The following is a 16,193-nucleotide window of genomic DNA, read 5'->3' as shown; positions in this document are numbered from 1 at the left end:
CGGCCGCTAGAGCGCACCTGAATTTTCAACACAAATGCCCTCACATCATAGCCGAATGCGTCAACCACACGGTAACCAGCTTGGGGCATCTCACCAGTACAAACCCCGCCGTGTTCTCGGCTCCTAAAGCAACAGGATACAGTCCAAGACAAAGAGCACAGGACGCAGCCCGGAGGATAAAGGTAAGAGGCAGCCGCCTTTCTGCGTTGCTGACATGGATGTTGGACTCACAGTAGTGATGACTGATGCCAAAAATCGTCCTCCGCACAAAGAGGGCCGGGGGAGGTGCGAGTGATGCTGCCTCGTATAGCCCCATCATTTTGTCACACACCAGGCTGGTATTTTAACCGAGGAAACGCCTCGAATAACAGCTTAGGTGCCTTTTGACACATTACCATTAACAGATTAATAATAGAATAAGGTTTAGAGTCTACCTGCGGTCAGGGTAGGCTCCTTTGCTGAATTTTGGAATAGCGCATTTTCGGCATGTTGTTGCAGGTTTGGGTGAGAAAATGCAGGGGAAAATCCTGAATATTTAACCTTATACCGATCGCGATGTGTATCTGTTTCTTTTTCCAAGACCTGTAAAAATAACTTTCATTAAATTTTTATACATGCCTCTGTGTTGTATAAACTGAATGGGTTTTTTTTCCAGATTGATGGAGCTGGGCTTTTACAGTATCACATCGCAATGATCCCCTAATACGAGTCATTGTGGCCTGTGTGATGTAAACATATGATCAGTATCTGGATTGCGAGAGAATAATTAATAGTATGACTAACAGTTTACAATGCATCACCACGCCAGTTAGCATGTGTTATTTCTGTACCTCCTGCAGCAATTATAAGATATTAACATACGTAACTTACAATACAAGATACAGTAATTGTTGTATTTACAGTTATGCATAATAGTTTGCTAATTAATCTGCTCACTTTAACCCTCTCAGGTCCTTGAGTTCCATCCAAAACCATGGGGTTCACACGCTTTGCTGTGATGCTGTATGTCACCATGATCCACCTAGTTTCAGGTAACTGTGTGTGTGTGTGTGTGTGTGTGTGTGTGTGTGTGTGTGTGTGTGTGTGTGTGTGTGTGTGTGTGCACTAATGCAGACTTTGTTAATCTCAAACCTGGGGAAAAATAGGTCTATGTATTTTCTCTGCAGCTTACTTGTCATGTCCTCCTAAAATTTTCTTTCATTTTGTTTTTACAAGTAACAAAAACAATGATTCGTCCTGACAATTTCAGGTATTCGCTTTATGAATCCTGAGCCTGATACACCACCAACATCAACTCCAGACTCTTACCCACTGGGTGACCTGATCCATGCTGCCCTGCAGAGTAAGGAATACTTAGGACGGGCTTCTGCAGGCACAGGTACACTAAGGCAGGCTTTTATGGCCCAGGTAATACAGCTACAGTGTGATATGTGTGGTAGTTCATTGAACTGAATTTTTGGCCTCTGCAGGTACTACCACCAACCCGACACAGGCTGTGCCTGGGCTTGGGCAGACCGAGTCAGCAGCGACAGTCATATCACCAGGGCTGCTCACCACAGCTTTAAGCTCATCTTCTGCTGCCAGCCAGACAGGATCAAGGAATACCATGTCTTTGCTGCCCATAGAGGAGGAGACAACCACCACTCTGATCACCACTACCACCATAACCACAATGCACATGCCAGGTACTTGCATATCAACATCTTAGTTTTCCCTTAGTTGTGTTTGATTATGATTCTATAAACTGTTGAGAAAAAATGCTGAGCAAATATTTAAGTATCTCACCTGTGGCTTTGGTGCAGCTCAGATTTTGCAGGCGGTGACAGTGCCAACAAATTCTCACTGAATCACATTGGTTCCCTATCACAACCTCAGTAATTTCTCTTTTGTGCCTCTCCCTGAAGAGTAACAAGACAGACAAGGTAACATGAAACAGTCATAAAATATTAATGGTGAAACATCAGCTTGTTACTGTACAATGTGCATTACTACATACAACCTGTATGTAAAGAAAAAATATGCACATTCAGGCAACAATATATTTCTCTGTTAGGCTATATAACCTCTAATATAACCTATAAGAATTAAATGACTTAATGCAATTTTTTTAGCTAGCTATGGAGTCAACATTGCCACCTGCTAAGAATGTGAAGTGACATTTTGTAACATATTCATTATCTGGTATAGATTTGTTTGGTTGTTTAGCTCACTGCTAACACTGGGACAGTTTTAGCTGTTTGGTAACAATATCTAAAGTACAGACATGATTATTGATTCCTCTGGTCTCATTTCTGCAAGAATTACATGCATCTTGTACTTTTGCATTTCAGGACACATACTTTAAACTTTTGGAGGCACAAATTTTAAATTCTAGAGATTAATTCTAGGGAGCCTCAAAGGAATGAATGTATACACTGATGATGAAGATGATGATGATGATGATGATGATGATGATGATGATGATGATGATGATAGAAATCATTATCCCTTATTTATCACCTTCAATAAAATCTATATCAGTCAAAAAGGACAAGATTTATGGCAATAAAAAGAAGCAGGTGACTTCTAAAAAGGTTCTTAGACTTTGAAACCAGTGAGATGGAACATAATACAAAAGGGGCTTAGGTTAATATCTGGAAGAATTTTGTAGATGATGTATATCTACTGTCATGTGACACATTCACTGTTATTGTTCTCTTGAATGACATTGTCACATGAAAAGTTCTGTATCCAGAATAGTCATGACAATCAAAAATCTAAATATACTCTTTGTCCTTTAGTTATTATTGCAACAGATAAATAAAAGATAATCAGTGAACATGAAAACAACTTATTAACTGCATAAAGAGCAACAAGTGGAGCCTCTAAGTACTAATATCACTAGTGTTATTGTCCTAATATTGTAAGAAGATAAGTATAATTTGACAAATCAGTGTGAGTCAGTCAACAATGCCATCATGACCAGAATACTAATAGGGGGTGGTGAAGAGCACAATAGCATCCTGTATGACTGATTGTCAGAAATGCACTTAAGTGAGGCAACATTAAAGGATTTCCTTTCTCACTGAAGCTCTCACTGAAGGTGGATGAGAGATGTACAGCGACAGCTACAAATCAGAATTAAGGAAATGTGATTGAGCGAGGGGGTGTGGGGGGTGGGCCAGGTGGACCTTAAAGACGAGGAACGTGATGAAACTATTTGCTCTGTCCAAAAGCTAACAATGTCTGCCTCCCAGCACGTCTCAAACTTACAAATTAGCATGTAAAATTTCATTTGTTCATGCCATACAAAAACCAAGCTTTAAAAATAACACATTGCTGTTTTAGGGGAGTTATGTGCCAAGAAAATGTGTGCAAAGAAATAGTCCCTTCCACTTCAGTTTTTCTACAGAGTATTACATTAACAACATCTAGTCTGTTATTAGTGAGCTTTTACGGAAGCCCAAAATTTCTGTAATTAAAAAATTTTAATCTTGAGATCACAAGTTAATTATTTCGTTATCTTGAGATAGCAAAGCTCATTTTCTCGTGATAACTGGTTAATTTATCTCATTATCTCAAGAAAACAAGCCATGTTATCTTAAGCTAATGAGGTAATCAACCCAATATTGCGAGAAAACAGAGGGTCTTTTCCTCTTAGTTATAATGTTCATCAGAGATCAGGAATGCCATGCTAGCATGCATAGATGGTGTCTTGACAACTGTTACTGATTTAAGCTGAAGATGTTGGGCTAGTGTTTGCCCATTGCCTGCATAGGAGGCATTTGGGAAAAATCTGTAAATTGGAGGGTCTACAAATAGTCTGCATTTGAGGCGTTTAGGGGACATAGCATCTGCCAATAGTTTTAGTTTTCTTCGATGGGCTTCAAATGGCTTCTTTGTCACTATTACACAACAGTAATGTTGTATGGAGTATGGAGACAGCAGGTAGGGCCATTCTAAGGCAGGTGTGGTCCAATCAACTCATTTAAAGCAAATGTATCAAAATGGCCAATAAACCAGTTTCTATTTTTCCGTACAGAAAAGTTCTTACACCCCCTTTATTGCCATTCAAGCACCAACACAAACTACAGGAAAGGAAGTGATAGTACAGTTTTCATAAAACTAAAAAGTTCAGAGCAGGACAACATGAATTTCATATCCACACAGTGACTTTATGTACATGTTTGTACACATATGGTAGACTTACCATAAATGTCCTTACTTTTCTCTCGGAGATGAGATACTCCTGGAGCTCAGTAATATCATTTTTGATTATTTGCACAGTAAGGGGTGTGTCACTGGCTATCCAGCTATTTTGGTGTCAAGGATCACCATGATTTGCATCTTTCACCACTGACCTGCTTGTAAGAGTTCAACAGCAAAGGACGATCTTGTGTTTTGTGCTTTTTTTTGTCCTTTACTGTAGACCAAAGTCCAAAGTCATAAGAAAATCCTCTAATGTATATATCTTATTATCTGTTTTATACATTCCTCAACCAGTAAATGTATTTATATGAGATGCAGTCCAGTGCATTTGATTATAGCAGGAATGGCAGGCGAGCAGCATCTGACCTATGTGGTTATAATTCTCGTCTTTAGCCACCAGCCACAGTTGCTTGAATGGATGAAGGATGAACGTTCCCTTTCAGTTGACTAAATCACTACAGCATTGCCCTACATCTGACAGTAGTAAGAGATGTATGTGTGGCCCGTCTGCACCCTTTGATTTAAAACAAGCTTCCCGTGTAATCATTTTATTCTAGCACGAGCACACATGCCTTAATTAATGCAGAACGTTTAATAAATCGTGAGCACCCAGCACCAGGTTTGTCAGATAACCAGACACACCTGTGGGCTCCTGCCTCCTTTAAAATCTTCGCTGATAATTGGGAATTATTCTTAACATCTCAGTATATGAGGTGTAGAGCAGCGTGAGTGTAGGAGGCATCTAGACGCTCACTGAAGACATAGTTCACACAGTTCGATAGAAGATCTTAAGACACTGTGACTTCTCTGTCATCTTCACACCACTAAATGTGTTCAGCTGCACCTGATTGCACTAATCGTCATCCAAAAAATACCAGATGCATTCCCATCTCCATGCAAACTCTCCGCACAGGCATTGTGACCAGTCTTTGCATGGTGTACCTTGACTCATAGAACTCCTTCATCGGACTGTGAAAGTATCAGTTGGGAAAAAAAGAAATCTGTCATCTGTCATCACTCAGAAACTGCCAAGAAGCCTTTGAACAAAGTCCTTTAACTAAATCAATGTGAGTCGTGTTGCTATAAAAAAAAGACCTACAGTTTGAAGTGAATTTAAAAAGATTAGACGTATCTCTCGACACAGTTTCAGTTTGTCTTCTCCTGCCTTTCCCTCTCTTCACAGTACAGTGCAATGCGACTTTGTTAGCAATGGAGGATGTCGTCGAGTCGCCAGATCCTTCATCATCATCATCTTTTTCTCCTCTGGAATGCACCTACAGCATTACTGTGTATGCAGGTTATGGTGTGGAAATTCAGGTAATGTGCAATATCCTCCGGTGAATCTATAAACATATTTAATATTGCCTTTGAACTGATTGTTTAGGTTTCTGCACTTTGATAATTACTGACAGGAATATAGACACAAAACAAATGATCAAATTAGACGCATTAAATTAAGTTTCACACAGCACACAATCTTTATTCGTTTCTTAAAGCTGCAATATTTGCATAGAAAAACTGAAACACAGTTTGTCATGTTAGATAAGGCTGTACATCAGTGATGCTGAAATGTCTGGCTAGTTGTCGAAGGCAGCCCCCTGAACAGGTTGCATGTCATTATTTCCTCCTTTGCCCTCTAGGTGAGAAAAGTGAATCTGTCTAAGGAAGAATCTCTGATGATCATGGGGTATGGAGGTACGGGACCAGAGCTGTTAGCCAACGAGACCCTGATGAGAGAGGGTCAGGTGATTCGCAGCACAACCAATCAGGTGTACATTCACTATCGCAGTCTCCGACAGACCAACCACGGCATGTTCAGCCTCCACTATCAAGGTAAAAGCAGCAGGCCTCTGGAATGACTTTATACAGGTTTTCTTTCTAACCAAAGACTGCACCAGATTTACTTCATCTTTTTTTATTATTCATTTATTTATTATCTTTAATTGTTTGTTAACAGTAAAGTAATTTTACTGAATTATGTTTCCCCTTAGCATAGAAGCATGGTAGATGTTTCTCTCACTTGAATTTTGAAAGTTTCTGAACAGAGACGTTGCGCTTTGTGTTTTAATTGAGGATGATTTTTAGACGTCACATTCTTCTCTGTATTCTCTGGGTCCTCCTTCGTTCAGCTTAGCAAAACAATGAGTTTTACACTGTGGATTCAATTCAATAAGGAGAATCAGATAAGTGATGAATAACATTTATCAGTAAGCTACAGAGAAAGATCTGGGCTTGGGCGACTCACCTGGGACAATCTGTCGACCATGGTGGAGATGGGAGAGGCGGAAGGAAAGCCAAAATGACAGCATCACAAAGATCTAAATATTTAAAGATCAACATCCGACTGATCAGTTCAGAGAAATAGGAAGGAGAGTTGATAGTGACACATGAAAATTGTGACTGTGAGTTTTGACAGCGACAGAGAGAATGATGCACAAAGCAGTAATTCACCAGTAGCAGAAAAACAATGGAAATACGAGAGAAAAGATCCTTTTTCAATTTTTATTGCAGCTGTTAATCTTCCATTTTACAAAATAAATCCGATTTCCTTCCTCTCTCGTCAACATCAACAGCCTTTCTCCTGTCCTGCCCATTCCCTCTGTCTCCTGAGGGCGGTGGAGTGACAGTGACAGACATCCATCCCAGAGGTCAAGCACACTTCCACTGTGACCCGGGTTTCCAGGTCCGAGGCCATGAGGTGGCTACATGTGTCAACACGACACAGCCACACTGGAGCACTCCTGAACCTCAATGTGTCGGTCAGTAAACTGACTCAGGTTTGAATGAAACGTCACAATTTTGGATTTTGTAGAATAATATGTGGGATGTCTTTTTTTTTTTTTATCTTTTCTTAGCTGTTTCTTGCGGAGGGTGGATTCGTAACGCAACAGTGGGCCGGATACTGTCTCCACCCCCGCCATCTGTCAGCAACCACAGTAATGGAAATAACCTGAGCTGCCACTGGTTAATAGAAGCCAAAGAAGGACACAGGCTCCACCTACACTTTGAGAGGATTGCACTCGATGAAGATGATGATAAGTAAGTTTGTGTTTCCATTAGTTTGTGTTTCACAGAATCTGTTTTCTGACTGGGGTTTCACCCATTAAATAAAAAAAAAAAACCTCATAGAATGGACATATCAAATCAGAATTACTGCAAGTGTCTTTTTGTTGTAGCAAATTAAAGTTTATATCTTTAGTTTTTGCATCTTTCCACAAACTTTTATTTCCTCCCTTCACTTAATGTTCTTATGTTCAGCATATTAATCCATAAAACTGCCCGAACCCTCCACACTTGGCTAGATAGACTCTCACTCATTTTTTATTTCTTACACCCACTTGCCCACCATCCTCTTTTAATGATTGGCACACATTATAAGTCATTTTCTATTATCGCAAATTATGCAACTGTTTATCTGAAAATGGAAAATAGACCCTGGCGGTTCATTTCTAACTTAACCAAAACTTTGAATTCATATTCTTGACTTCACAAATGTACAAGAAAATAGATCCAGTATCTTAGAACAAAGCAAAATTGTTTTATTCTACATGTAACACCAGATTTGTGGATGTTGATATACCTTCAACCTGCTGTCGATACACATTCATGCATTTCTCATTGAGACACTGATCATAGCACCTCCCTCTTGTCTCGAACTTATCAGCAGGTGTCTTTGTGGTTTGTTTCTCTCAGGTTAATTGTGCGCAGTGGAAACAGTTCCCTCTCTCCACCGCTCTTCGACTCAGACTTGGATGATGTCCCAGAACGTGGGTTGCTCAGTGAGAGCTCCACACTGTACCTGGAGCTCACAGCCGATTCTTCCTCCATCCCTCTGCTTCTGGCACTGCGATACGAGGGTGAGCACAGAGACTTCACATACCCAGCATGTGTACTTTTGGTCTTTTCCACATTGAGCAAAACACAAAGGCAATAGCAGAGCTATACACCCGTCTAACCTCATTATTGTATCATAATCAAAACCTGAGATGGCATTTTGCTCGAAAACAACACGGATATTATTCATTATAGAATTACCAGAAGCCACCAGCCTCTGAGGAGAGTTAGAGATAATTTAGTTAGATAAGTAGGATAATTGATAAGATATTGCATCTTTAGTGGGAATGCAGTTCAATAGACTAAAGCCCTCTAGAAAACCAAGTCCTTCTTCCCATTAGTGTGTTGTTGTGTTTAAGATGGCCATAATGAACCACTTAAGTGCTTACAGTCTGCCCACACTGGGGTGGGATTTATTTTAGGCTTTGGACATGCTCACTGCTTAAGCTTTTAGCACCTTACACCTTGGCTTTTTCTAGGCAAGAGAGTTTTAAGATTTCTGGGTCATGCCAAATGAAAAGCTGCACTGCTCCCTCCTCAATTAAATGGGTATGGTCACTTGATTTTGTCAGGCAGGAGAACAACTATTAGAATACAAAAACTGGAGATGGTCTTGCTATGGGATCACACCAGCCGGAACGCCTGTCAACATGTTGACGTGCCGACCCATCAGTACTCAGTAGTCACTGCTACATTAATACATGAATTCTCAGTTCTCATATTCAAACGTGACCTTCATTGTGATCTCAACTACAAACCTGTAAAGTTTTGTGACTCCATCTTGCTCAGTTGTGATGCTATCACAGTGACAAAATGTGTTCACAGACCTCCTCTGTGGTAGTTCCTACTACAGTAGGTGTCTCATGGATCACATGTTGCCATGATGACACACACACACACACACACACACACACACACTGCAGCATATGCAGGTACACACTATGCCTAATTTCTTTTCCCTAAGTCTTTTTTCTTTCTTTTTTTTTAGCATTCGATGATGAACACTGCTGGGAGCCCTACATGCCCCATGGAAATTTCAGTAGCAGCGACATAACATATCAGCTGGGCACCACTGTCACCTTCACATGCTCTCCAGGTTTCGTCATGGAACAAGGCTCGGGGACGATTGAGTGTGTCGACCCCAGCAATCCCCACTGGAATGACAGCGAACCTGTGTGCAGAGGTAAGTTTCAAGACTGAGCTTTGGTTGTATTTTTTTTTTTTTATTTAAGTCAATCCAGTAATATGTCGACCCATATGCCAGCCGTTTATGAAATTTAATAGTTTTTTTTATTTTTTCTAGTCAGACTACGCATTCCTGCTGTTTCTTTGGGCTTCATTTTCTTGATTTTTTTAAGTATATTTTTTGGGGCTTTTTATGCCTTTATTTGATAGTATAGTGGAGAGAGACAGGAAACAGGGAGGCAGAGAGGGGGAATGACATACAGCGAAAGGCCGTCCGATGCGGGATTCGAACCGGGGCCAACTGCAGCGAGGACTGTAGCCTCTACACATGGGGCGCCTGCTTAGACCACTACGCTACACGACTCCCCTTCATTTTCTTGATTTTACTTCAGTCTCCTACTAATCCATATTTCCAAAACAAGTGGAGTGGACAAAAGTCATTTGCTTCATTAATATTCAAATTGAATTGCGTTGAGTTGGGTGGCTGAAGCATCAAAACACTCTAGCATGGAGACTACAGCCATGCTGTCTGTGTCATCTGCTGATCTGCTGGCATGCTGTGAAAACTGAGAGTAGTGGTGAGACTGTGGCTGATATAAATTTGGCAGACACTCTGCACTGGGTCAGGGACTGGCTGAAAACACAGGTGTTATAGTTTTGCTCAGCATTAAAATGACAGAAAGATATTCTGAAAGCCATATGCTGTGTGGTATTTTTGCTTGCAGAAAAATACGAGTGGCTCATACACAGTGATGTATAGGGAGGTGGATGTCATTAACTTGAAATATCTGCATGGAGAGGAGATCCAAGGCTCAACAAGGTCTATATGGAGGAGGGCTTTGTCTCTCGGAGAGGAAACTGTTTAACTGCTTACAGACTAAGGAATCAAAAGCTTGAATCTGTGATTGGTAATATTTTATATATCATACATAAGCCAGTGTTTAATCCTGGTGGTCTCATCCTCCTCAAATCATCCTCTCACTGAAATATATTTGATAAATGTTATGGTTGAAATGTTCCCATAGTAGAGCGTGTAGGATGTAGCTGTCCTCATGCTCTTTTCCATCACATTTTTCTGTGAACAATCCTGGATTCACTCCACAAACAAGGCTGATAACGTGTCTGTGTGGCTTCACAGTTTCATGCCTCCGTTTTAATAGGAGGCAAGTAGCGAGTCCTGGCACCAGCGGTATCCTCGAAACACGATCGAGATAAATGTGTTCTCACCGGCAAAACTGTGGCTTTGCATTCAAACAGAAGCGCTGCGTTTGGCTCCCATCACTGCAGTTTGCACCCGGAGCTGTCGTCTCCCTAGTGACACGCTTCTCCTAGCTGTTTGTATTGTATATGTGGTCGGGTCACAGGTTGAGGCGTGTTTGTTGTCAAGTAATGAGGTAAAAGTGTTAAAGTGATCGTTTGTCACATTCATTAATTAATCTGCCAAGAGGCTACAAATAAGTGAACTGCTGTTTCTAATAAGGCCAAGGAGGAGTGTCTCTCTGTCCAGTAATAATCAGTTTCTTCTCCAGTTTTTTTTTTTTCTTTTTCCAATTTCTGATCATTATTCCCTGTGTCTCCCAATCCACGCCCTTTAAGCTCTGTGTGGCGGGGAGTTGACCGAGCCCATGGGTACCATCCTCTCTCCTGATTGGCCGCAGAGCTACTCCAAGGGGCTAGACTGTGTATGGCAGATCCATGGTAATGAGGAGAAACGCATTGAACTGGATGTCCAGATGTGAGTATGGCCATTTTAAGTTATTGGCAACTAAATAACATCAACAACATGTCTTTTTTTGTGGATGTGTGTCAGCAAATGGAAGAACTGCATGTTGTCTTACTCATGTCATAAAGAAATGAGCAACAACACACCTCTACAGGTACAGTAACATAATCCCTTTACATCAAAGATGTTGCGTCTCATTTTCTAATTTGCTGAGATCAAATCTCACTGAGCCCAGGTGCTGTACCTGTAGGAGGATGGTTATATATACATATTATGTATATAATTATTATTATTATATATTATACATACATGTATGACCTTCATACCAACACATCCAGTGATGCAACCTTGTGCCTTTCAGTGTTTTGTTTTTTCAGGCTACATCTAGTTTGACAATATTAACTGATTTGTATCATTAGGGCTATACTGTATGTTTCAAGACTACGTTTTGGATTATTTGTCATGGCATCAGAAGTCCGAAAAGAAATCGCTAAAAGATTCGCTGGTTGTTGTTTAATGTGTAGAAGTATCTCATCATACTGCCAAATGATGACATATTGCACATGAAACTGAAGTGAAGAAAAGAAAAGATGGTAGAAATACTTCTGATGACACTGAAACACTGAAATGTTGTTCAGTGAAAGTGTTTAAAATATCATTTTCTCTTTAGGGAAATAGGGTCACCGCTTATTTGATTTCAACTTCATCTTGTGTATCTTTACCACAGATACGCAATTTACAATGAACATCTCAATGCAAGTTTACATTGTGAGAGATGCGTATTTACAGATATGTACATATGTTACACTGAACATATTTCTTAAACATGTAAATTATATCACATTGCCTTAAAATTAAAAAAGAAAATGAGAGAATAAGAAAGATACTATCATGTTGCAGCTTTATATAATCTTCTGCCTCTCTTGCCTTTCCTCTGAGTCCTGTGCACTGACAAATAAAAAGCATTAGGTGGGTGGACTGCTCATCTCAAAAAACAGAATCCCTCGGAAGTGTAACCTCATTTCTCTGCTTTTCCTTTTTTTTCCTATTCTTGTCTTTCCATATTAAAGCTTAAATATCCGCCACACTGATGTGTTGACCGTTTTTGATGGACGTGATCTCATGTCTCATGTGATCGGGCAATACCTGGGGTCCAGAGAGCGTTTCCAGGTTGTGTCAGGGTCAGAGGTCACCATTCAGTTTCAGAGTGATCCAGATGATTCCAGTTTTATCCTAAGTCAGGGATTCCTCATTCATTATCGTGGTAAGTATACTCAATTAACTCATTTTATGGCTCAGTGGCACAGTAGGCCTGTGTAAAAATCTGTGTCAACTCAAAAGGACAAATGAGGTCTGCCACTATTGAAGACAAGATCATGAAAAACCTTCTTTGACTTCCTTTCTTTCTCTCCGTGTTGTGCAGAGGTTGAGCCAAATGACACCTGCCCTACCCTCTCTCAAATTGAGTTCGGCTGGATCAGCTCGTCCCACTCCTCCCCTGTTAGAGGCAGCGTGCTGACCTATCAGTGCCAACCAGGATATGACATCAGCGGCTCTGACATCATCACCTGCCAGTGGGACCTGTCCTGGAGCAGCAGTCCACCTACTTGTGTCAAAGGTGAGACCAGCAGCTGATCTGTGTGTGGTAGATATGGTGCCAGCAGCTGGTTAGCTTAGCTTAGCATAAACACTGTAAACAGGGGGAAACAGCTAGCGTGGCTCTGTCTAAAGGTAACAAAATCCTCCTATGATAACCGGCTTCTCGCTCAAACTACATATTTACCATACAGACATGAGAGCAGTATCAATCTCTTCATCTAACAGCAAGAAAGCAAATAAGCATTTCCCAAATGTCAAACTTTTCCTTTGATAAAAACCCACTTACAGGATCAATTTTGATGCTGTCATGTGTGTCCTACTTTGTCCCCCACAGTCCAGCAGTGTCCTGATCCAGGAGAGGTGGTAAACGGAGCACGCTCTGTGCGCCCTGAAGCAGGTTTTGCAGTTGGGACAGTCGTCCGTTTCTCTTGTAACCAGGGTTACCAACTGGAAGGTCCCAGCCAAATCTCCTGCCATGGACGGGACACTGGCACCCCGAAATGGAGTGACCGCAGCCCAAAGTGTGTCTGTAAGTAGCTTTTCTGTCTGTTTATGATGCTTATCGCAGCACGTTTAGACATTAACTGCAAATACGCGACTGTCCTCCGTGTGTTTTTCTCTTCTCTGACCAGTAAAATATGACCCATGTCCAAACCCCGGAGTCCCTGACAATGGTTACCAAACCTTGTACAAGCACAGCTACCAGGCAGGAGAGACTCTGCGTTTCTTCTGTTACGAAGGCTATGAACTTATTGGTGAGGTCATTATCAGCTGTGTTCCCGGCCATCCCTCTCAGTGGAACAGCCCACCGCCCTTTTGCAAAGGTAACAGTTACGTTGTCAGAACATGTTTTGTATGCTGCCCTAGACCTACAGGTCCGGGTTTGAATTAAATGAGGTTAACTTTTTGAGATTAGCTGCCTTTAAAAAATGTTTTATTTCCGTGTTTCTTGGTTATCAAAGTATTGTAGTCTTCTCTGCCATCATTTTAGTAATACAAGATAGATCAACATAAAAATATGGTGAGATCCTGACGATGCATTCAAGACTTCCAGGTGTGATTTATAATCATTTATTTGATTTCTCTCTCTCCTACCTTCATTTCACACAGTGGCATATGAGGAGCTCTTGGATGATCACAAAATAGAAGGTGATTGTTTTTCTCGTCTCCTGTCTGTGATGTGTATAACGGTGTATAAGGGTTGTTTTTAACACATAGCACTAAAAAGCCATTACATCAAGGATTTGAATTCCTGACTTTGGCACCATCTAGTGGTGATATTAAGAACAACACCGTGATTGAATATTTCTGTTATTTTTGTACACTGGAATACTTATTATTATCAGTGCAATAATAGCACCAGGCAATTTAAATTCAGGAAATAGAATATTAAAACCTAGTGTTTCTCCAGATTTAGCACTTCATCATTTTAGATTCATAACCAAATCAAGTCCATTGTGAACAGACAAAATTATGTTTGGTAGCAAAGGTAGGGTATCTTTTCCTGATTATTGTTTGATTATTCCACAGTGTCCCAGTCATTCGAGCCGTCCCATCAGATCCTGAGTGAGAACATTGCTTTGGCAATAATTCTGCCAATAATCCTGGTCATTCTCCTGATTGGAGGAATTTACATGTACTATACAAAGTAAGTCCCCTGGTTAAACAAAGTGACATTTAACTCTTGATGAGTTCACACCAAAATTTTCACTCATCCATATCTGTGGTATAGCAACACAGCTTAGCCTTTATTCCTTTTTCCATAGCCTTTATTCACAAGGTTACATGTCATTTTATTTTCTCGTCCACAGCATATGCAGACTAGAATGGAAGCCGCTCTTCTGGAAGTCTCTTTCTCACACACACTCCTACAGTCCCATTACAGTCGAGTCTGATTTCAACAACCCTCTGTATGAGGCAGGGGTAAGTAAAAGACTGATTCTTTAAACATTTGTTACTTCTACTTTATTTGTTTTAATTGAGACATTAGACTATTTTATACTTTTTTTTTTTGTACAGACAATTTAACCATTTCGAACATTAAAATTTTGTCTTTTCCTTAGAAACATTTTGTCATATCAGAGTCTGAACTGATATTTTATTGACTGATTTCTTACTTTGACCACAGGATACACGGGAGTATGAAGTATCCATTTAAAGGAGAAAATGACTCGGTGAGAATTAAAAACCACACAAAGATTAAATTCTTTTGGAAGAAAAATTCCTTACTAGATTATAAGGCCTCGCTCCCCTTTATCATTAATTTTTTAATTATCTTTCTGTTTTACCATCACAGTATCTCTGGTTTATCCATTTTGGAAGTGCTTTACTTTGATTTGTTGCACTGATGTGGTGGTTTGCCAAACGTGGGTCCTACTTCATGATCCAACTTTCTGTATCATTAGGACTGGTGCCTTATGAAGGGTAAGAAATTGACAACAAAGAAAAAAAATAACAGTGTGGGAAGAATAAGAACAAGAGATGGGGAAAGGGTGGAGGGAAAATTATTTATTTATTTATCTATTTAGTTATTTAGTTAATCATTATTAGGCCAAAACATTAGAGAACTTGACAATACTTTATTTGTAACAATCAGAAGTTACAGTCATGGGCATACAATTCAAGCTGAATGTTTTTCTTTTGTTTTTTGGCTCATGTTACATTTTACAAAGTGTTACAGCAAAGGGGAAGAATACCTTTATTTTTATCATGAGAAAAGTTTGACATCAGCACTCATTTTCTCTTCCTCACTTTGTCTTTCTCTCTCTGTGTAACACACACACACAAATTGAATGTAAATATCTGACTTAATATTGATTGAGGTTGATATATATACTTAATTATATATATGTATACATATATATATATGAGCCTCATATATACACTTATACATGGTGGTGGGAGGTTATATATTTTCATTATATATATAATGAAAATTCAGTGCCAAAATATAATGTTAAATAATTTAATGTCCCTAAGTGTTTCATCTGTTGTTGCAATAGTGTTTACAAAGGCAGTGTTTATTTTTATTCTTTGCTGTTTCTGGAGTGCATCGTCACCCAGTGTCACATGACATATAAGAAAAGGTGAGGACATGAATGTCATTATGCTTAGAGCATGCACTGATTGTATATTATATTGCTTCTGCTCAATCTTGCCATTATCATTATAGTTATTGACAGTTATCATTGTTATCAGATTTGATGTTGTATGCACTATGTTGATGACAAATTGCAAACTTGGCTGCTTGCTGTGATGCATTATGTATTTATTTACAAATGATTGTTTGAACGGTGAATGTAGTCTCATTCACTGTGCCAAATGAAGGATCTTGGAGACTGTTGCTTTGTAGACTTAATTCTTCTCTTATCATCAGTAGCATTTCTTTGCTTCATATATGAATACACTCTTTTGAAGGCAGTAAATTATTTGCTGAACTGGAAATAAAGTCTGTTGAATGGTGTAGAACTTGTGAGACTGGAAAGAGCTTTTATTTCTTCAATAACAAGGTTATATCTATATTCATGCACACGAAATATACACATATAACTCATCCAATGGAAAGAATATCACAATCGGGGAGTAATGCTTATTGGTAATTTTGAACTTGTTGTTTTCTTCATGGCTAACAGGGGAGGGGAACAGGAAATACAAAATACATAGT

General features: G+C 39.7%; 1 protein-coding gene across 1 annotated transcript; it reads left to right on the top strand.

The window, feature by feature from the left end:
* The first annotated feature begins 66 nt into the window (after positions 1 to 66).
* sez6l2 (seizure related 6 homolog (mouse)-like 2) lies at positions 67 to 15,997 on the top strand. Its single transcript, XM_023396301.2, has 19 exons — positions 67 to 182; positions 951 to 1,031; positions 1,250 to 1,378; positions 1,470 to 1,685; positions 5,372 to 5,505; positions 5,829 to 6,021; positions 6,762 to 6,947; positions 7,044 to 7,227; positions 7,882 to 8,045; positions 9,011 to 9,205; positions 10,804 to 10,942; positions 12,001 to 12,194; positions 12,354 to 12,548; positions 12,864 to 13,058; positions 13,162 to 13,353; positions 13,640 to 13,678; positions 14,060 to 14,177; positions 14,341 to 14,452; positions 14,658 to 15,997. The coding sequence occupies exons 2-19, from the start codon at positions 974 to 976 to the stop codon at positions 14,685 to 14,687; spliced, it is 2,673 nt and encodes an 890-aa protein (XP_023252069.1). The 5' UTR covers positions 67 to 182; positions 951 to 973; the 3' UTR covers positions 14,688 to 15,997.
* Positions 15,998 to 16,193: the final 196 nt, after the last annotated feature.

This window comes from Seriola lalandi, unplaced genomic scaffold (assembly GCF_002814215.2).
Source record: "Seriola lalandi dorsalis isolate HSWRI2012SDOR001 ecotype SW California unplaced genomic scaffold, Sedor1 jcf7180002054975, whole genome shotgun sequence".
Lineage (NCBI taxonomy): Eukaryota > Metazoa > Chordata > Actinopteri > Carangiformes > Carangidae > Seriola > Seriola lalandi.
This window is presented reverse-complemented; position numbering and strand designations above follow the sequence as displayed.